This window comes from Rhinoderma darwinii, chromosome 5 (genome assembly GCF_050947455.1).
Source record: "Rhinoderma darwinii isolate aRhiDar2 chromosome 5, aRhiDar2.hap1, whole genome shotgun sequence".
In the NCBI taxonomy this organism is placed as follows: domain Eukaryota; kingdom Metazoa; phylum Chordata; class Amphibia; order Anura; family Rhinodermatidae; genus Rhinoderma; species Rhinoderma darwinii.
In genome coordinates, this window is record NC_134691.1 from 221,662,323 (window position 1) to 221,684,973 (window position 22,651).

The 22,651-nt window shown below is 41.9% G+C and overlaps 1 protein-coding gene across 2 annotated transcripts in view; it reads right to left on the reverse strand.

Annotated features, from left to right (window-relative positions):
• The window catches only part of ITPRID1 (ITPR interacting domain containing 1), a 200,292-nt gene that overhangs the window by 24,355 nt on the left and 153,286 nt on the right, over positions 1-22,651 (reverse strand). For both annotated transcript variants that reach the window (XM_075826962.1, XM_075826961.1), the window contains 2 exons: positions 8,408-8,484; positions 6,049-7,242 (listed from right to left, as the gene is read on the reverse strand). In XM_075826962.1, coding sequence (XP_075683077.1) covers positions 6,049-7,242; positions 8,408-8,484 — 1,271 coding nt within the window. The remainder of the gene's footprint in view (positions 1-6,048; positions 7,243-8,407; positions 8,485-22,651) is intronic.

Sequence of the window (22,651 nt, forward strand, 5' to 3'; positions counted from 1 at the left end):
GTCAAAGTGACCAAAAAACAGAAAATCTGGTAAAGTTTTTTAAGTTTTTTTTTTTTACGCTGATCACCGCGTGCAATAAATAATATAATATTTTGATACCTCAGGTCGTTATGGTCGCGGCGATACCAAATACGTATGGTTTATTATTATTTTTCAATAATAAAGGACTTGATAAGAGAAAAAGGGCGATTGTGTTTTATTTTATTACTTGAAATAAACTTTTCTTTTTTCATTTTTTTTTTTTACACTTTTTTATACTTTTTTTTACACTTTCTCTCAAGTCCCACTAAGGGACTTGACGGTCCAACTGTCAGTTTTTTTTTTTTTCTAATACATTGCACTACCTACGTAGTGCAATGTATTAGATCTGTCAGTTATTCACTGACAGCAAGCCGATTAGGCTTCGCCTCCCGGCGGGGCCTACTCGGCTTCCGTAATGGCAGAGCAGGAGGCCATTGTGTCTCCTGTTGCCATAGCAGCAGTCGCCAGTCCTGATTGCCTGTCAGGGCTGGCGATCTGCTAGCAACCGCTAAGATGCAGCAATCGCTTTCGATTGCTGCATCGAAGGGGTTAATGGCAGGGATCGGAGCTAGCTCCGGTTCCTGCCATTACAGGTCCCTGTTAGCTGTAACATACAGCTGACTTCCACCGCTGATGACGCCGGATCAGCTCCTGAGCCAGCGCCATCTTGCCGGCGGCTACGGAAGCCAATCAGGCTCCGCCGCCGGGCGGATCTTGACCGGCTTCCATGCTAGGCAGACCGGGAAGCCAGTATTAGGCCTCCGGTGACCATTGCAGCCACCGAAACCCCGGCAATTTAATTGCTGGGGTTCCGATGAGCTGCAAGCAGCTTAAATGTAGCGATCACGTTTGAACGCTGCATTGAAGGGGTTAATGGTGGGGATCGAAGCTAATTTCAGTTAATTTCGATGTCAGATACAGCTGACATCCGGGGATGATGGCACCGACTCAGCTTCTGAGCCGTTGCCAAACATTTGGCGTAAGTATACGACATTTTGCGGGAAGCACCGGCTTTCCATGTCGTATACTTACGACAAATGTCGGGAAGGGGTTAAACAGAACTTTAACAAATAACCAACAAATGTTTTCTTATTTTAAAAAAAATTATATATTGTGTGTTTGTTGTGTAAAGCTAGTAATGAGAAAACTCTGATAGATTGGGGGGGGGGGGCGTCTTTTTATAGTTCGCCTCAGGCAGCATAGGGGCTAGGTTCACCCCTGTATATGCCAGTAAAATTGCCCAATTTATATGTCGACCTGCCGTTAAAATTTAATGGCCAGACATATGCCAAAAAGGTGCCCTTTTCAAATATGTTTGGCCAGTATGCATTGGGGTCCTGCAGCTCCAAATGTAAACTCTGAACGCTGTGTCATTTTAGCCTTATTTACACTGAGAAATTGCGGCAAATTATCAGGACAGGAAAGACATATGTGCTGCTGCTGGGTTTAGTTTATAGGGGATTGAGAAAATACAGCTGTTAACAGACTGTTACAATTATTTCCATCTCTTAGCTGTGAGGAATATTGTGGTATGTTCACACGTTCACACCGTTGTTTCTGTAGCATTTGCATGTGATTTTTACAACCATCATTCAGAAGTTTGGAATAGATTTCCGTTCCAGAAATATCTGCAATAGAAATCTGCCACATGTGAGCAAACCCTAAAATTAGGAACACACTTGGCGTTAACACTGCAGATTTTCCACAAGGGATTTAATTGCAAAAAATATAAGCGTAGTACAGTAGCAGCAGTGTGGGCAAGATTTCAACAAATCTAATCCACACGCCGCAGAAAAAAATCAGTAAAAAAACTGTTCATAAATTGATCTGTGGTGCAGTTTTTTAAGCTGCAGCATCTTAATTTATGCTGTGGAATTGCTGCTCTTCTGTTGCGCATTTTGCCCATTGAATTGAAAGGGGAGGTAAAACCCGCAACAAAGAGGTATGTTTTGCGACTTTTGCGGCGGAAACGCTGCGATTCTGCTGCAAGAATCGCAAGTGAGAGAAAAGAAAAATTACTTTTAATTTTAAATGAATAAAAAAGCTTATACTTATCCCCGTACTCCACACGATGCAATCCTCTATTCTGAGCGTAGCCCGGCCTCCTGGGATGATGTTTTATCCCATGTGACTGGTGTAGTCAATCAAAGGCTGCAGCGGTCGCATGGACTACAGCGTCCTACCAAGAAGCCGGGCTACGCTCAGAAGAGAGGGACACGTTGCCATGACTACGGCCGGTGTAAGTATAAACTTTTTTTTTACAATTCCTGCAGGATATCTGCAGCGGACAAGCCTGCGGGTTCCAGGGCGAATATGCTGTGTGCTTTTACGTAGCGTATCTGTCCTGTGTGTTTATACCCTATGGGTATGTTCCCACACACAGGATACGCTGCAGACTCTCTGCAACAGAAAATATGAAGTGGAATCTAAAAAAAAATGCAGATAAATCTGTCACAGAAATCCGCATTAAATAGTGAAATAGTGAGTTGCTGCGATTTTACCTGCAGATTTACTGCTAAACATTGATTATAACAAAGTGTTCGTGCACCTCCAGATTTCCAGTGGTTTTAATTGCGTTTGCGCTGTGTAAACGCTGTAAAAACCGCAACAACTCAAATCTGTTGCCAATTACACAGCATCTCTGCACAGAACCCACTGCACAAATTGACATGTTGCAGAATTGAAAGTCGCACAGCAGAACACTTTTCGTGCGACTTTTCTGCCTTTTTTCCGCAGCGTGGGCATGAGATTTTCTAAATCTCATTCGCTATGGTCATACTGTAAATACTGCAGAATTTTCAAACAGAATTTTGTTGCAGAAATTCTGCAGCATTTACGCCATGTGGGAACCCAGCCTTGAATATGTAAGGGTATGTTCACACATACTAATTACGGATGTAATTCGGGCGTTTTTGCCCCGAATTACGTCCGAAAAATGCGCCTCGATAGCGTTGACAAACATCTGCCAATTGAAAGCAATGGGCTGACGTTTGTCTGTTCACACGAGGCATATATTTACGCGCCGCTGTCAAAAGACGGCGCGTAAATAGACGCCCGCGTCAAAGTAGTGACCTGTCACTTCTTGGGGCGTAATTGGAGCCGTTATTCATTGACTCCAATGAAAAGCAGCGCCAATTACGTCCGTAATGGTCGCGGTGTTCAAGCGCCTGCACATGCCGTTACGGCTGAAATTACGGGGATGTTTTCTCCTGAAAGCATCCCCGTAATTTCAGCTGTTACGGACACTGCCGTGTGAACATACCCTAAGGCTCTATTCACACCACGTTTGGGGCATACAGAGGTATCAAAAAACATATGCTCAACTTAAGGCCACTTTAACATGGCAGTATTTTTGCTAGAACTTTGCCTCAGTAATTGTGACCGAAAACCAGGAGTGGGGCCAAAACACAGAAGAGGTACAAATCTTTCCATTATACTTTTTTTTGTGTCGGTTCTACTCCTAGTTTAATCTTCCAATTTTTGATACTGACCAAAACACTGCCATGTAAAAGAGACCTTAAAGAGGCTCTGTCACCAGATTTTGCAACCCCTATCTGCTATTGCAGCAGATAGGCGCTGCAATGTAGATTACAGTAACGTTTTTATTTTTAAAAAACGAGCATTTTTGGCCAAGTTATGACCATTTTTGTAGTTATGCAAATGAGGCTTGCAAAAATCCAAGTGTTGTGTTTAAAAGTAAAAGTCCAAGTGGGCGTGTATTATGTGCGTACATCGGGGCGTTTTTAATACTTTTACTAGCTGGGCGCTCTGATGAGAAGTAACATCCTCTTCTCTTCAGAACGCCCAGCTTCTGACAGTGCAGATCTGTGACGTCACTCACAGGTCCTGCATCGTGACGGCCACATCGGCACCAGAGGCTACAGTTGATTCTGCAGCAGCATCAGCGTTTGCAGGTAAGATCGACTTACCTGCAAACGCTGATGCTGCTGCAGAATCAACTGTAGCCTCTGGTGCCGATGTGGCCGTCACGATGCAGGACCTGTGAGTGACGTCACAGATCTGCACTGTCAGAAGCTGGGCGTTCTGAAGAGAAGAGGATGTTACTTCTCTTCAGAGCGCCCAGCTAGTGAAAGTATTAAAAACGCCCCGATGTACGCACATAATACACGCCCACTTGGACTTTTACTTTTAAACACGCCCACTTGGACTTTTGCAAGCTTCATTTGCATAATTACAAAAATGGTCATAACTTGGCCAAAAATGCTCGTTTTTTAAAAATAAAAACGTTACTGTAATCTACATTGCAGCGCCTATCTGCTGCAATAGCAGATAGGGGTTGCAAAATCTGGTGACAGAGCCTCTTTAACTGTATGCCAATGCATTGCATATGTCTGTCGTTGACTTTCATTGTACAAAATAGTACATCTTAAAGGGGTTGTATAGGCATGGGGCGGTTTTTCATACTGATAACCTATCCATAGGATATGAAGTGAATAGGTGCAGAGCTGCAGTATTGCGGTCCCGCCATATACAGTGTATGGAGCCATCTGCTTCTGGCACCAACCACTGCATACCTTCCGGTGCTGGAGGCTGCTGGAACAGCTGATAGGTGCGGGTCCTGGTGTTGGACCCCCACCCATCATATCCTGTGAATAGGTCATCAGTATAAAATCTGTATAAAATGCCCAGACAACTCCTTTAATATATAGAGTTTTTCTGCAGCACTCAACAGTATAGCACAGTTTGTCTGTCAAGAAACAATCTAAATATTTAGCTATCAAACCTATGCTAAAACAAAACTCTTGGCATACGTTTGGCCCATAAAAATCTATGGGTACAGTATGTCACAGGATCTGGCTGGATATTTTTTCCCCCTAACCAAACATATGCTTCTGCAGTCAGAAACATGACTACAAGCTCAGTGTTTTTCAGGATCTGAATAAATTGAAACAGAGTATATTAGAAAGTTGTACATATTATATAGTGATTAAAGGCATTGTATAGGATTAGAAGAACATGGCTGCCTTCTTTCAAAAACACTGCAAGCCCTGCACACACATGGATTATTGTGTGGTATTGCAGCTTAGCTTTACTGAAAGCGATAGGGATGCAATGCAATACCACACATAACCCCTGGACATGGGTGGCACTGTTTCTGAAAGACAGCTGCCAAGTGTTTTTTAACATAAAAGTATAGTCAGTGTCAGTCTGTTACCAAAATCGAGTCATACTTGTGGGTATAATTACACCTACTAAACTGCTCCTAAAGCGCAACAGATAGGAGAGGGAAATAAAGCTCTTGTTATCATATAGTGTATCACATGTTCCTAAATATCCAGTGAAATATTTGTGATTCAAAGGTAGGGAGGCTTGGAAACGCTAGTTAAAGATATATAAATATAAACTGCTGCTGCTTATTCTTGATGGAGCTCTGATGTAAAATTAGGAGTAGTAGTTGAGGTAGAAGGAAAAATTAAGAACTGTGCTAAAAACTGCTATGAGAAGCAGGATCCTGGACAAAACACCGGAAATAATATGGATAAGCTTTATTGAATTCAGAAGATGCTCAACACGTACCTGGATTTAACCAGGTACATGCAAATTCTTACAAATTATTGTTATAGCTACTGATTTGCCAGTACAAGCACTGGTACGCATAGCTCTAACATAAAAGTCACCTATTATTTAGTTGAGTTTATCATACAGTTCTTTTTGGATCCCAGAATGGAATTTTTGAAAATAAAGAATAAATGTTTTTTGTTTTCCCCGGTTCAATAATCAATTTAGGAATCCTGTTTCCTGCAGCAGCAGTCTGTATAGTTCCCAATGTTAAAGAGCTTCCCTTATGTAAGAAATACAGGAATTGCTTTGCAATAATCCATACTAGTGTATATGTAGAATGTGCATTGTATCCTATAAAATGTATTATACCCGTAACAAAAGATAAAATTCTGACATTTGACCTCACCAGATATGACTGATTTTTCAAAGATGACAACTATATTAACACTATTATATATACACTATTTGACTACTTGATGAATATGTGGTGTGGGATATACATACCAGTGATATAGTGTTCAATGACTCCCTCAATAAGTTCAGAGTATCTGATAACTCTTTCTCTAGGTTGACATGAGCAGAAGGCCTCACGGATACATTGTGCCTGTGTCTTGTAGGGCGTCTTGGAGGACAGCAGTGATGGCAGTGACAGCAAAAACAACAATGGGTGCTTAGTGGTGAACATGGAGAATGATGTGGGCTCCAGCGAGTGTTATTAAATGGCAGTGACTCAGTGAGATAGCAGAACCTTTGATGTGAACAGTGATTGTTAGTACAGCGTTCATTCCACCAGCCCATATCTGTCTGACTAAAGGCTTCCTTTCGTTGTGTATTGAACTGTAACAAAGTGTGCACTTCACTTCTGTTAGTGTTTGTGTTATAAACAGTGTTAGGTCTATTCGATCCATCATTTGTGTCTTGTAGCCAGTTCGAAGACATCTGAATAGTCACCGACTTGTAAATATTTGTATTTATTTCTGTTTGAAATGTGCTCTTTTTGTCTTGGTAGCTAGTACTTAGCTCCCTATCTGAGTAATCTACCGATCCTTCTGGGGTATGGACTTGGAAACTGAAGCTTTGTAAATCACTCGTGGGAGATGGTGTCCATTTTAAGTTGAACAACTCCACTGAACACTCATCATCTGCAAATGAATCTCTCTCACTATCACTGTTTCGAAGATCCCTTACATATTCTTCAGAGAAGTCGGGCATTAGACTATCATTTATCTCACATGGGGATTCATGGATACTTTCCTTAATATCGCTTAAGTAATGTGTGACATAAACTGGGAAGTCTTCTTCTGAGGGAACCTCTGGGGACTGTACATGAGCCTCATTGACTGAACCCTCCAGTTCACATTGTAGTAGATAGCCGTCGCTATCTGTATTTGCTTCATTTCCGGTATCTTCTGGTGCTGGCTTTTCGCATCCTATTTCTTGTATATTGTCATCATTATCAGCGTGACTATCAAAACTTTGAAACACATCATCGCTGCTTTCAGTGTTCATTGACAACGACTTATATTTTACTTTCTTTGTCTGAAGTTCACTCAATGCAATATTTTCATATGTCTCCAAAGGTTCAGTAAAGTGGCTGACGTCATCAAATTCTTCACTTTCATCATGAAAGATAGAGAAATCTGTTTTCTCCCTGAGAGTAGTCTGGCTGTCATTACTTTCTGAACTTTCATGCAGATTCTGTGGAAAGAGAAATATAGACAAACATGATCTAAAGAATGGTACTCAAGTTGTTGTGATAGTCAACGAAAAGACTGCACTAGGTTCCTTGTACTGTCGACTATCCCACCAAGATAAATTTAGTTTTTCTATCAATAACTATACAGGTCCTTCTCAGTGAATTAGAATATCATCAAAAAGTTAATTTATTTCAGTACTTCAAGTGAAACTCATATATTATATAGATTCATTACACACAGAGTGATCTATTTCCAGCATTTTTTTTCTTTCACTGTAGATGATTATGGTAACAGTTAATGAAAACCCAAAATTTAGTGTCTCAGAAAATTTGGATATTACATGAGCCCAATTTCAAAAATGATTTTTAATACAGAAATGTCAGCCTTCTGAAAAGTATGTACAGTATATGCACTCAATACTTGGTCGGGGCTCCTTTTGCTTGAATTACTACATCAATGCGGCATGGTATGGAGGTGATCAGCCTGTGGCACTGCTGAGGTGTTATGGAAGCCCAGGTTGCTTTGATAGCGGCCTTCAGCTCATCTGCATTGTTGGGTCTGGTGTCTCTCATCTTCCTCTTGACAATACCCCATAGAATCTCTATGAGGTTTAGGTCAGGCGAGTTTGCTGTCCAAATAAGCACAGTGATACTCTTGCTCTGGAGGACTCAGCACAACCATGTACAAACGTGTCCTTCCTCACCTTTCCTCTTGGCACGACATATCCTGAGATGTGTGGCGTGAGATGACCAGCTTTGGGAAAAAAACATATTTCACGATACTCTGTCGGGAGTTGGTTATGCTATATGTGTCTATGTGGGGCCACCAAGTAGTTGTGATGTGGATTGCAACCTGTCATGGATTTTTCTAGCAGGTCACTATAACGTATTGAATTTGTACCATGAAAGTTAAGGGTGGACACATCCATATTACATGGTCACCCATATATTTGAATAGGAGACATGTAATTTTCTTCTACAAATGCTCGGCCACTCGCTGCATGCCCAGGTGATAAAAGCTGGAGGTTTCATTGATGGACCTGCAGCGATCGGCTGATAGAAATAGGATTACCCCTTTAAAAGCTCTGAAAAAAGTTTGGGAATGAAGGAGAGTGTCTTTAGTCTAATGAATACCAACAGGAATCTTCGGAATAAAATATTAGTTACCTGTAAAGGTAAAGACTCTGGAGGTTCTTCTTGAAATCCACTACTGTCAGACTGGCAGCTATTTGTTCTAGTCATTTCTATAAAAGATGTGTCAAACATAGTTGATAGATTTTACAAATACAGAGTAATATAGTAAAACAGATTTTCATTAGCGTTAACATACTCTGGTATTTCCATTTAAATGTGTTCAGAGACTTGTAAGATATAAGTGAGGCCTACAGATAAATCTCTACACTACTATTACATATTTCCAACAATGTACAGGATTAACTTTATGGAAAGTGCAGTAGTATAATTCCTAATAAACACTATTGTAACATCCAATATATAATCCTAAATGTGTGTGTGAAGCGCTCAAAGTAGTTATTAGAATAAAATGATTGGATCATAATGTTTATGAAGGCTGACCCCCCACAGATATCTAAAAAGGGAAAATCTGCCTGATATTCAAAGAATACTAGAAAGCTTCATAACTTTTCATTATACACAATTGGGCTTTGCTTACATAATACTAGTGTGTCATACTACACAATGTCCAGTTGGTGGCGGTAGGAGACCACATTTCTATTTATTATGAAAATACCTCTACACATACCTGTATATATAACTGCTGTAGTTACTGCTATACACTGTCATTGGTACAATTGCATATTACATTTGCATTTTCGGTGTAGTCTGTTACCATTTTTGTTTGCTTTAATTAGAATCTCTCTTTTTGTACTTGCAAAGCATATTAGTTTTATAGTCGTAGCATTTTGCCTCTACTCATACAGTATCACTATGTAGTGTTTTTATATACTATAATTATTACATCAGTATTATACAAAATGTCATTTGAGGCATAAATCCTCTAAAAAGCAGGAAACAAAAGTCAGGGGTGATTGCAGTTGACTCCAATATAGGAAAGTAGAATTGCTTTAGCTTCCTCTGTGCATTTTGCTTTAATATTCTCTTATTCCTAAGGCTTCTGGCAATTTTTCAGTCTTACGCACCTGTTGCTTAGCCCAGGGGGTGCCACACTTCTTCTATGCTTGTAAAAGTAACACCTTTAGTAAATATATTTTTAAAGTTTGCCAAATGTTATCATAAATGCATCATCCTAAAGTGTTTCAATGTTGTAGGAAAATATTAGGGAATTGTTTAAATAGCCATTCACTAACGGGGTGTTATGTTTGGAATTAGCTGATGGACAGCCTGTGTCTGCTGACTGCTTTTTAGAGCAATGTAGAATTTGTAATTGTCGCCCTGCGTTGTATGACCAGACCACCCCTGCTCCTAAAGGGAACTACTGCGCTCTGAGCTATTCTCTACTATTATCCTGAAGCTTCAGCATGTATGGAACTGCACTTAAAGGGCTAAACTGACTGCTTGTCAAACATTTCAATTGCAAAATAGGTAGATAGTAGATTATTTTCTTGTCAAATGTGTATCTGTTTTGAAGTTTGTTTTTTTTTGTACCAAACTTGATGTTACACCAAATACTGAAAAAAATATTAATTGCACAAGCAATGTCACAACGTCCTGAAGCCATAATAACATTGAAAGCAATGTAAGCAAATGTCAGGGTGAGATGACGTAAGCACCTACTATATAAAGCTACCATACAGGGAAGGTATCACACATATATTTATTTTTCTGTACCATCTGTCACAACACAGTTTATTCAGTCTGCATAGAAACTTACTGTATAAGGCCTACTTCACATTGCCATATACATTGCCATATAAACTGTTTTTGTGGCCCCCACAGTACCTCTGTATGCAGGGCCGGCCTTAGGGGTGTGCGACCTGTCCTATTGCACAGGGCGCATCACTCCAGCAGGTGGAAGGGGGCGCTGCGCTGGCTCCCTTCCCCTGCTTGAGTTTCAGAAGCACCCAGGCCCAGCGACTCAGCAGCTGCCTTTCCACCCGGGCCCAATCAGGGGCAACTCCTGAAGCGGAATCCCTGTCCACAGCATTGCCGACACAGTAGCCAGTGATTCGGCTCCTGGAGAAGCCCCTGACGTCACTGTCCATATATGGACAGAGACATCAAGCGCTCCGTACAGCAAGCGCTCCTGTGGCCAGGGAATCTGCTCCTTCCGGGAGCTACAGTGACGCTATCTACAAGAAGGGGGAGGGGGTACTAACTACAAGGGGGCTGTGTGACGCTACCTACAAGGGGGCTATGTGGCACTACATACAAGGGGGCTGTGTGACACTACCTACAAGGGGACTGTGTGGTACTATCTACAGGGGGGGGCTGTTTGGCACTACCTACAAGGGGGCTGTGTGGCACTACCTACAAGGGGGCAGTGTGGCACTATCTACAAGGGGACTATGTGGCACTACGTACAGGGGCTGTGAGTGGTGGGCTAATGGTCATTTTAGTGAGAGTGGCGGGCTGATATTCAGCGCAGGGCGGCGTGATGACATCACTGGATCGCAGCGGCCTACGCAAGGATCCCGTCGTCGGCGTTGTGGAGCAGCTCCATTCGTTGTGGGAACGTCTACAAGGGGGAGGTGGGGGTCTGTATGGCACTGTCTACAAGAGGGAGGTGGGGGGACACTCTCTACAAGGGGGAGGTGGGGGCTGTATGGCACAGTCTTGGTTATAATATATTATATTATTAAATATTATTATTATACTGTATGAGGGACACTAAAGGGGCATTATACTGTGTGTGGGGCACTAAAGGGGCATTATACTGTGTGGGGGCACTATATAGGGCATTATACTGTAGAGGGCATTATACTTTTTATGGGGCATTTTTTTATGATGGGGTGGGGCACCGAAAGATAATTTAGCATGGGGCGCCATCTATCCTAAGGCCGGCCCTGTCTGTATGCCTCTAAATTTCATAAGAACAGGTTCTTTTTTTAGATTCTGTATGAATCCAACAGAATTGACGGGCGTATTTCCCCCTGGAAGCATTGCTTCTAGACTTGGAAGAATACTTTTGTAATATAGTGCTGGATGGTGGCACAGTACGGCTGCACACAGAGTGCCTATATGTCAACATTATAGAGCTGTTTGGACTCCGCATGCCTCAGTACAGGCTCCATGCACACAGCTCTGCTTTGCGCATTAGGCCTATATTGACATGTTCAGGATTTGATGAGGATTAAACACGGATTCTAAATCCTCACTGAATCCGCTGACATTGCATCCAGTGCAACTGAATAAGGTTTTTATAGCCTCATTTACATGAAGTGGAAAAAATTCAGCGCGGAACAACAAACAATTTGCGGATTTTAAAATATACAGCATGTTCATTATTTGCACGTATTCCACATGGAAAAGCCACAGATTAGCCCTGTTGTATTACAATGGGTCAAATACACGCTGATGGCACATTCGCAGCAGAATTCCGAGTTTCAGGGTCGGCAAGTGGCAAATTTGACACATGAACAAAGCTTAAGAGTTTGACTTATACTGCAAATTCTGTAGCCAGTTATTGGCCTGTGATTGGCTGCAGTGGTCACATGGGCTGAAACGTCATCCCAGAAGGCTGGACTGGAGGAAGAAGCAGGGAGTTCTGGTATGAACGTCTTTTTTTTTTACAGGTTGATCTATATTGTGATCGGTAGTTTCTGTCCAGGGTGCTGAAAGAGCTACTGCCGATCGTTTAACTCTTTCAGCACCCTGGACAGTGACTATCCCCTGACGTCACCTAGCAACTCTCCCGTAATTACGGGTGCACACACGTAGTCACCTGTAATCACGGGAGCCCCATAGACTTCTATGGGCCTGCCCGTGCCGTAATTACGGCCTGAAATAGGACATGTTCTATATTTTTCAACGACACAGGCACCTTCCCGTAAGCATACGGGGAGGTACCCGTGGCCAATAGAAGTCCATGGGCCCGTAAAAACATGCCGTAATTACGGCCCGTAATTACGGGCGTTTTTACGTTCGTGTGCATGGGGCCTAAGCCTGTAAATATAGTCTATTGTAGCAAACAAGAAAAACATTGCAGGATACAATACAGTTTAAATTAGGTTACGTTTTGTAAGCCTGTGAAATGATGGGACTTGATGAGAATGATGGGGAAAAATAGCTGCCCTGCAAACGGGAAATAAGACATATGTCCATCAAGTTCAACCAAGGGATGGGAGAAAGGGTAGATTAATGGGTAAACTATGGAACTTTAGTTCACCCGTATTGTTCCAGAGGAAGGTTAAAGGGGTTTTCCACGACCGGACAACTGATGACCTATCCACAGGATAGGTCATCAGTATATGATCGGTGCAGGTCTGACACCCGGACCCTACACCTATTAGTTGCTCTGGCTGCCTCCGGGTGCCGGATGTTTTTAAAAGTATGCAGTAGTTGGAGCCGGGAATCAGATGGCTCTGAACACTGCATAGCAGGCATTCTGCAGCACTGCAGCTCTGCTCCTACTCACTTCACTTCAGAACTGCAGCTCGGTCATATTCCGCGACCGGAAAATGGAAAAACTTCCCTCGTGATCCCAAGGGGCGATCAGACTAGATCAACATTCAAACAAGAATTCTACACATTAACATAGGACCTTATATTGTTTTGTTCTAAGAAATGATCTAAACCTTTTTTTTAAATTCATCTACTGTTCCTGCTTTGACCAGCTCCTGCGGCAGGCTATTCCACAGTTCTTATGGTAAAGAAGGCTTGTCTCCCCCTTGAACTTTGAGGGGATTTTACATGGAATAGGTTTTCACTATATTTTATGTACAGGCTATTTATATACTTATAGAAGTTAATCATGTCCCCCCTTAGTTGACTCTTTTTGAATCTAAATAAAGTTTAATTCTTATAATCTTTCCTCACAACAAAAAATCTGCATGCCCTTATTAGTTTAGTTGTTTTTTACTTTTTTATTTTTTACAACTCCAGGACATACTTTCTATGAGCTGAACTGCATATTCCATATGAGGCCGCACTAATGCTTTGTAAAGTGGTAATATTACATCCCTTCCCGCGAGTCCATGCCTCTTTTAATACACGACAATATCTTGCTGGCCTTTGAAGCAGCTGATTGACATTGCATGCTGTTATTTAGTTTATGATTTACAAGTACACCCAGATACTTCTCAACAAGTGAATCCCCCAGTGTAGCTCCCCCTAGGACATATGATGCATGCAGGTTGTTGGTACCCAGATGTATAACTTTACATTTATCTACATTAAACCTCATTTGCCAAGTGGATGCCCAAACACTCAGTGTGTCCAAATCAGCTTGTAATTTATGAACATCTTACATAGACTGAACTATACTGAATAGAAACAGTGTTATTAATCCCATCCTCTATATTATTGACTAAAAAAAACATAATAATCTAGGGAAAGGAAGAGATATATCTTTGCTTTGATTATATTTCTGTATCAGTACAGTATAACTACTTGGTAACAGTGACATGCCCACTACAGAAGCAGATCACACCAAGCTATGGAGCCCATTTAGTTGCTTTAGGAAACATTTTGTCTTCATTTTTTTACCCCCTTTTTTTTCCAGTTGTGCCCATTCTGAGTTCTGCTATGATGAACTATAATTTCTGTGTATATCCCTGCTTTGTGACTAGCATCAGCTCTGAGGTGACTCAGATAGATCATCTAAAGCACATCTGCATAATGTGTAACCAGGTGTTACCACGTGTGGTCAGCGATACTATTCGATGGAACCATAACAAGAGGAACAGTCACTTTCTATAACTTTATATGAATAGAGCTAATTTAACGGAGAACTAAATCTGCTCCAAAGTTTGTAGTATTCATTATCCCAACATTTAATTGTAACCTTTATTACAATCTGACAATGTGGTCCCAAAATGGTTACAGGAGTTGTCCTGGCGGATCTCTCAGTGACAACCGCACATTAAAAATTATGATGGAGATCTACTAGCATGGTGGGTACATTCCTATGGCTGGCTCTGCTTGATGAGCAGTCGCACAGTCCACTACTGCCAGGCAGATAATGAGTCCCAAAAGCCTTCTATCTTAAATTATGTCCAAAAGACACAAATGAATGTGCCTTTATGTTAGCCATAAACTCAATTTTGATGCAACTTTTGTCACAACTGGTGATTTTTTGATTTATAGCGCAGATTGACTTGTATAAAATAATTTGCATACAAGTCATGTGATGTTGCAGAATGTCACAGTTGCATTCAATTTCCTTAGTTTCTAAAAGGGTTGTCTTTAGCTGCATCTTGAGACAGTTGCCAAAAGATGATGCCAATCAGTGTCTGTCGGAGACCCATGTACGTACACTATGTGGCCACAATGAATCTCCATGGCCGTCTGGCAATCGCTGCATCATATTGTGTGGCTTGTGGTGCAAGGACAGTGGGCGTCTAATGTCGCATGCAAAAAAAAAAATTCAATCAAAAAATCATAAAAAATATAAACCATTTTGGAAATTTGTATCTGCATCTACCTGCTACAACTGAACTGCTATCCCTATTGCTGTGCATTTATTCATGCTGTATTACGGAAGACATGCCAGTGCTTTAGAGGTTAATTTCTCTTGTCAGTTTTTGTATTGAGAATACCACATATAAACAGCCAGTTACAAGGTAAAGCACTAACATCTACACTGCCAGCACAGACTGTTCACAGTTGCTGGGTCCTAAAGCACGGCTGCGAACAGAGCTTCATTGCAGAACAATGATGTTGGCTGCCTGTGCCTACAGAACTGAATAAACAACAAATAAGCAACATCTGTTCCAGCATATGTGTTTGGTGAAAAAAGTCACAAAATAAAAGAATTTGTAAATGCCAAAAGCAACACTAAACTGCCAGTGCAACTGTAGAGTGAATTTTTAATTGCACATGCATGCGGGCAGACTGAGGGTATTAGTCTCACATATGTCTTGTTGCTGCCAACCTGGGAGTATAGATGAATTTAATTAAATAAGGATTATCCCTTCTCCCCAACCCAATTACTAATTTATAACAATGATACAAATGACTGATAATAACGTGGTCGTACATTATATGCAGAGCAAGAAAACACCCTGGATCTAATGCTAATTATCCGGAGCAATGCAAGTATTGAGGTATCTTTATAACCAAGTATCGTGTACAGCTATTTCTCCAGCTCCCAAGAAAACCCCATCAACATAATGCTGGTTATAAAGAATCAGCCAGGATCAGCACGAGGGCATATCATAAAAAAGACACAAAGCAGTCTGAATACTGACAGTCATAGAGAGCGAAGGAAATTAACCATTGAGAGAACAAGTGTGGCCAACTTATTAGTGTAAGGGAATATTCTACATGGAGGGATAAATCACTCAGCTTCTCACAATAGATTCAATACATTGCTGTGCAGAACCATATCAATATATATATATATATATCCATATATATATATATACCCAAAGGCATAAATAGTGTTCATAGGGACACAATGTAATTGTCCCAACACCTCCACCAACCAGACACCCAAAGTCAACACATAGACAATGGTAGATCGATCCAAGAACAGGGTATTGATGTTATACAAATCTTGGACAGTCAAAAAAAGTAATCCAGTTTAACTGGAAATCTATACAGTCAGTAGAGAAATAATAATAATAATAATATTAACTTCTGCTAAGTCCTATTATGGATCACTGGTAAGTGTAACTATAAAAACCCAATTAAGGCTGGGATTTAGGACACAGCCTGTTTTGGCCTTGTGGACACAGATGATATTTTCAAATCTGACATGTGTCACTTTATGTGGTAATAACTCTGGAATGCTTTTACCTATCCAAGCGATTCTGAGACTGTTTTCTCGTGACATATTGTATTTTATGTTAGTGAAAAAATTTGGTCGATAAATTCAATATTTATTTGTGAAAAACTTCACATTTTAGCAAACATTTGCAAAAATGTGCATTTTTCTAAATTTAAATGTATTTACTTGTAAAACAGATAGTAATACCACACAAAATAGTTACTAGTTAACATCCCCCATATGTCTACTTTATGTTTGTATAATTTTTTTTCTCGTACTTTTATTTTTCTAGGATGTTACGAGGCTTAGAACTTTAGCAGCAATTTCTCATATTTTCAATAAAATTTCAATAGGCAATTTTTTCACGGACCAGTTCAGTTCTGAAGTGGCTTTGAGGGCCTTATATATTAGAAAGTAACCATAAATCACCCCATTTTGAAAACTTCACCCCTCAAAGTATTCAAAACCACATTCAGAAAGTATTTTAACCCTTTAGGCGTTTCACAGGAATTAAGGCAAAGTAGAGGTGAAAATTACAAATTTCATTTTTTTTGCCGAAATTCATTTGTAATAAAAAAAAAATCTGTAACACAGAAGGTTTTACCAGAGAAACGCAACTCAATATTTATTGCCCAGATTCTCAAGGCATTTTTCTAGGGGTATAGTTAGCATTTTGACCCCACAGTTTTTTTGCAGAATTTAGTGGAATTAGTCTGTGAAGATGAAAATCACCTATTTTTCTGTGGAAACATAGAATTTTTTCATTTTTACAAGGAATAAAGGAGAAAAAGCCGCCCAACATTTGTAAAGCAATTTCTCCCGATTACGGCAATACCCCATATGTGGTCATAAACTGATGTTTGGACCCACAGCAGGGCTCAAGAGGGAGGGAGCGCCTTTTGGATTTTGGAGCGCAGATTTTGCTTTTTTGATTGGTTTTCAGTGCCATGTCGGGTTTGCAACGCCCCGGAGGGACCAAAACAGTGGAAACCCGCAAAAAGTGACCCTATTTTGGAATCTACACCCCTCAAGAAATTTTTCTAGGGGTATAGTGAGCATTTTGGCCCCTCAGGATCTTTTTTAGAGCTAAGGTGACCAAAAAACAGCGATTTTGGCGCTTTAAATTCTTTATTTATTACAGCGTTCACCGTGCGCAATAAATTACGTTTTAATTTATTCTGCCGGTCGGTACGATTACGCCGATACCATATGTGTATAGTTTTTTTTAAGTTTTGCAGCGTTTGCACATTAAAATTAAGTTTCTTTAAAATAATTTATTTTCTGAGACACGCTATTCTGAGCCGTAACTTTTTTATTTTTTCGTCAAAAAAGCTGTGTGAGGTCTTGTTTTTTGCGGGACGGGTTGTAGTTTTTATTGGTACCATTTTGGGGTAAATGCAACTTTTTGATCACTTTTTATTCTATATCTTGGGAGGGGTGGTGACCAAAAAATAGCGATGCTGACAGTTTTTCGTTTATTTTGTTTGCGGCGTTCACCGTGCGGAAAAATGAACATTATAGTTTCATAGTTTGGGTCGTTACGAACACGGTGATACCAAATATGTGTACTTTTTTTTTAACGTTTTCATTTTTTCCCTATAATAAATGACTTATAGGAAAACAAAACCTTTTATTTTTACACTTTTATAAAACATTTTTATTAACTTTTTTTTACTTTTTACACTTTATTTTTTTGACCTGCAGCTCTGATCGCTGCTAGAATACATTACACTACCTAGGTAGTGTAACGTATTCCAACTGTCAGTGTGACGTCACAGTCACTCTGACAGTTGGTCTACGAGGATCAGCAGAGGCTGATCCTCATAGGCTGACATACATGGCAGACTTGGGGGCCGTTGTCTGGCCCCCGGGTGCCATCACAAGCATCAGAAGCCCCCACGATTGCATGGGGGCTGCTGATGCGCTACAAACCCGCTACATGCGGAGATCGCAATCGAGCCCCACATGTAACGGGTTAATTGCCGAAATCAGCGGCGATGAGCCGCTGATCGGCAACACTGGAGTGTCAGCTGTCGGGGACAGCTGATCTCCAAGTTCCCGATGCACACTGTCGCCGACAGTGTGCCATCGGGAACGACACAGCCGAAGGTTGGTCCAGATGGGCTTCCGTCCATGGAAGACCCGGAAGCCATCGGGGTCTGCCGATATGTTAGAAACCCCCAAAATTTGGCGATTGCACCTGATCGCCGAATTTAAGGGGTTAATTCGCCGAAACCAGCGGAAAAGGACCGCTGGTCGGCAAGAGAGGAGTGTCAGCTGTCGGCGACAGCTGACCTCCCGGTTCCCGGTGCACACTGTCGCCGACAGTGTGCACCGGGAAAAACTCAGTAACTGTACGTCCTCGTGCGGGAAGTAACCTCCCGCGAGGACGGACAGTTACGTCCTGGTGCGGATAGGGGTTAACCAAATAGAAGAGTGAACACAAAAGAAAGGAGATGCATCAGTGTTTTCTTTATACCTTTGTCTTTCTTTTGGATCCACTCCTGAGCCAAAAACAACACAAAAAATCCTTGCCTAACTGAGCACAATGCACCAGAATTCATAGCATTGTGAAAAATTTGGCTCAGTTTCTGCATGTCTGGTCAAGTTTTATTCTGTCTAAATTTAAACAAAATAAAACAACAATATGGCAGTTGTGAGCACTAGTTTACCTCTGTCGCCTAGAGAATAGCGGTGCATGCAAAATAGACGGGAGGTGCCAGATGGCACAGGGTGACATTTCAGGTGCTGTTTACCAGTTATCTCTATTCTATGACAGATTAACCATTTCCTGACCAGAAGCTCTACCCTCCTTCCTGACTAGGCCCATTTTCAAGTTTTAGCCATGTGCCAATTTGAAAGCAAATTGTTGTTCTATTACTTTTCCAACCTACATGTATTGTTCTTTTTTTTCCTCAGAACATATTGGGCTTGCATAAACACACCTTAAGAATGGCAGTAGAATCTCCCAACCACCTTTTTTGTTTTTTTTCTGTTTACAGACAAATTGGAAATACAAAAAGAAATGAGCAAAATGATAAGTGATATATTTCTATAGCTCAGATACTGAGATGGACACATTAGTAGGAATTACTGTGAACTGTAAAATGATGATAATTATAATCGCAATACCCTGCACAACCCCCTCCAGTTTCAATAGTAATAACTGTCTAGTACATTTTTTTTTATTACTGACAATAAAGAAAGGTTTCTTACTTTTATAATCTGTCCAGAAATTTATAGGCAGTTGGAAGCCCGACAAGATCTAGGCAGGACAGCTTTTGAAGACCTTAAGGCTAAGTTTTTTCAACGGCCGTCACACAGCAGTTTTCAATACAATTATGTTCTATGGGTTTTTTTAACGCCCCGTGAATATTGGCCGTCAAAAAATTGGACATGTCCCCATAGAAGTCAATGGATCCGTTTTTAACGGCCATCAATACATGTAACAACCGTTAAAAACGGATCTGTGACATGGGGATTCAAGAGCCAATGGAACTATTGGTTCCCTTGCTGGCGATCGGCGGGGTCGATGAAGCTGAATGCCCTACCCACTCACCGAAGCAGTTCAGTCTTCTTCAGGTGTGGTCTCTAGTCTTCACAGGTTCTGCGAAGGCGACGTGATGACGTCACCACGCTGCCTTTGCAGAACCCATGAAGACTAGAGACCACACCTTAAGAAGATGGCACTGTACCGGTGATTGTGTAGGGCATTCAGCCAGAAGTTTATTAATAGGTGTCGTGTATTGTTGCGCTCACTACAAAGATAGTGCAGGAGGCATTGTACATAGTTGTCAAATGTAGCGAATTTTCTGGGACTGTCCAGAATTTACAGAGATAGTCCCGGAAAATGACTACAGGGAGGGGGGGAGGGTGTGGTGCTTTCTCTGGAGGGGTGTGTGTAGCATCATCTACAGGGAGGATTTGTGGCATCATATACAGGGAGGCTGTGTGACATCATATACAGGGAGGCTGCGTGGCATCATCTACAGGGAGGCTGTGTGGCATCATATACAAGGAGGCCTTGTGGCATCATGTACGGGGAGACTGTATGGCATCATCTACAGGGAGGCTGTGTGGCATCATATACAGGGGGACTGTGTGGCATCATCTACATCGGAGCTGTGTGGCATCAACTACAGTGAGGCTGTGTGGCATCATCTACAGGGAGGCTGTGTGGCATCATCTACAGGGAGGCTGTGTGTGGCATCGTCTACAGGGAGGCTGTGTGGTATCATATACAGGGGGGCTGTGTGGCATCATATACAGGGAGTTGTGTGGCATCATATACAGGGGGACTGTGTGGCATCATCTACATCAGAGCTGTGTGGCATCAACTACAGTGAGGCTGTGTGGCATCATCTACAGGGAGGCTGTGTGGCATCATCAACAGGGAGGCTGTGTGGCATCGTTTACAGGGAGGCTGTGTGGTATCATTAACAGGGGGGCTGTGTGGCATCATATACAGGGGGTTGTGTAGCATAATCTACAGGGGGCTGTAAATAGTGTCTAGGTGAACATGTGACCTTTCTTTGGGGGTTGGGACAAAAAAAGCCTGACAAATGAAATTATTTTTTTTTTAACGGCCATTAAGAATGGATTCAAAACGAATGTCAAACGGCCATCAAAAACGGAGAGACAGACTGGAAATGGATGAAAATTTGGTGAAACACTGATACAAAATGGCCATGAAAAACTGACAGTTGATCAGTTTTTAATGGCCATTTTTTTTCCACTGAGTGTGAATGTAGCCTTAGGCCTTATTCACACGACAGTGAAAAAAAATGTCCATTTAAAACTGATCAACTGTCAGTTTTTCATGGCCATTTTGCATCAGTTTGTCTCTAAATTTTCATCCATTTCAAGTCCATCATTCTTATTCACACGACAGTGAAAAACGGCCGTGTGATGGCCGTCCTTTTAACGGCCTTCACATGGCTGTTTTCAGAATAATGATATTCTATGGGTGAATTCACACGGCCGTTTTTTTAACGGCCCGTGAATAAGGCCGTCAAAAAATAGGACATGTCCTATTTTTGGTCCGTTTTAATGGCCTGACAGCCGCCATAGAAGTCAATGGATCCGTTTTTAACGGCTGTCAATACATGTAACAACCGTTAAAAACGGGTCTGTTGCATGGGGATTGGCAAGGGAACTACGAGTTGCACTTGCTGGCTATCGTTGGCATACTCACTGTTGCAGGTGTGGTCACTCGTCTTCACGGGTTTGAAGGCCCCTTGATGACGTCATCGCCCCGTCGCGCTGACTTGCCAGATCCCGTGCAGACGAGTGACCACAACTGAAGAAGACAAGAGACGGTGCTGCACCCGTGAGTATGTAGGCAATGATCTACAAGGAGGCTGGTGTGGCATGATCTAAAGGGAGGCTGGTGTGGCATGATCTACAGGGAGGCTGGTGTGGCATCATCTACAGGGAGGTTGGTGTGGCATCATCTACAGGGAGGCTGGTGTGGCATCATCTACAGGGAGGCTGGTGTGGCATCATCTACAAGGAGGCTGGTGTGGCATCATCTACAAGGAGGCTGGTGTGGAATCATCTACAGTGAGGCTGGTGTGGCATCTACAGGGAGGCTGGTGTGGCATCATCTACAGAGAGGCTGGTTTGGCATCATCTACAGGGAGGATGGTGTGGCATCATCTACAGGGAGGCTGGTGTGGCATCATCTACAGGGAGGCTGGTGTGGCATTATCTAAAGGGATGCGTGTGTGGCATCATATACAGGGAGGCGTGTGGCATCATCTACAGGGAGGCATGTGGCATCATATACAGGGAGGCTGTAAATAGTGTCTAGGTGAACATGTGACCTTCCTTTTGGTGTTTACAGGGGGCTGGGACAAAAAAAGCCTGACCAATGAAATTCATCAGTTTTTTTAACGGCCATGAAAAACTGATGCAAAATGGATGTCAAACGGCCATTAAAAACGGACAGACGAACTGGAAATGGATGAAAATTTGGAGACAAACTGATGCAAAATGGCCATGAAAAACTGACAGTTGATCAGTTTTTAATGGACATTTTTTTTCACTGTCGTGTGAATAAGGCCTTAGGCCTTATTCACACGACAGTGAAAAAAAATGTCCATTTAAAACTGATCAACTGTCAGTTTTTCATGGCCGTTTGACATCCATTTTGCATCAGTTTTTCATGGCCGTTAAAAAAACTGATGAATTTCATTGGTCAGGCTTTTTTTGTCCCAACCCCCTGAAAACAACCAAAGGAAGGTCACATGTTCACCTAACGCTATTTACAGCCTCCCTGTATATGATGCCACCCACCCCCCTGTATATGATGCCACACACCTCCCTGTATATGATGCCACACGCCTCCCTGTATATGATGCCACACGCCTCCCTGTAGATGATGCCACATGCCTCCCTGTAGATGATGCCACACCTGCCTCCCTGTAGATGCCACACCAGTCTCCCTGTAGATGATGCCACACCAGCCTCGCTGCAGATCATGCCACACCAGCCTCGCTGCAGATCATGCCACACCTGCCTCCCTGTAGATGATGCCACACCTGCCTCCCTGTAGATGATGC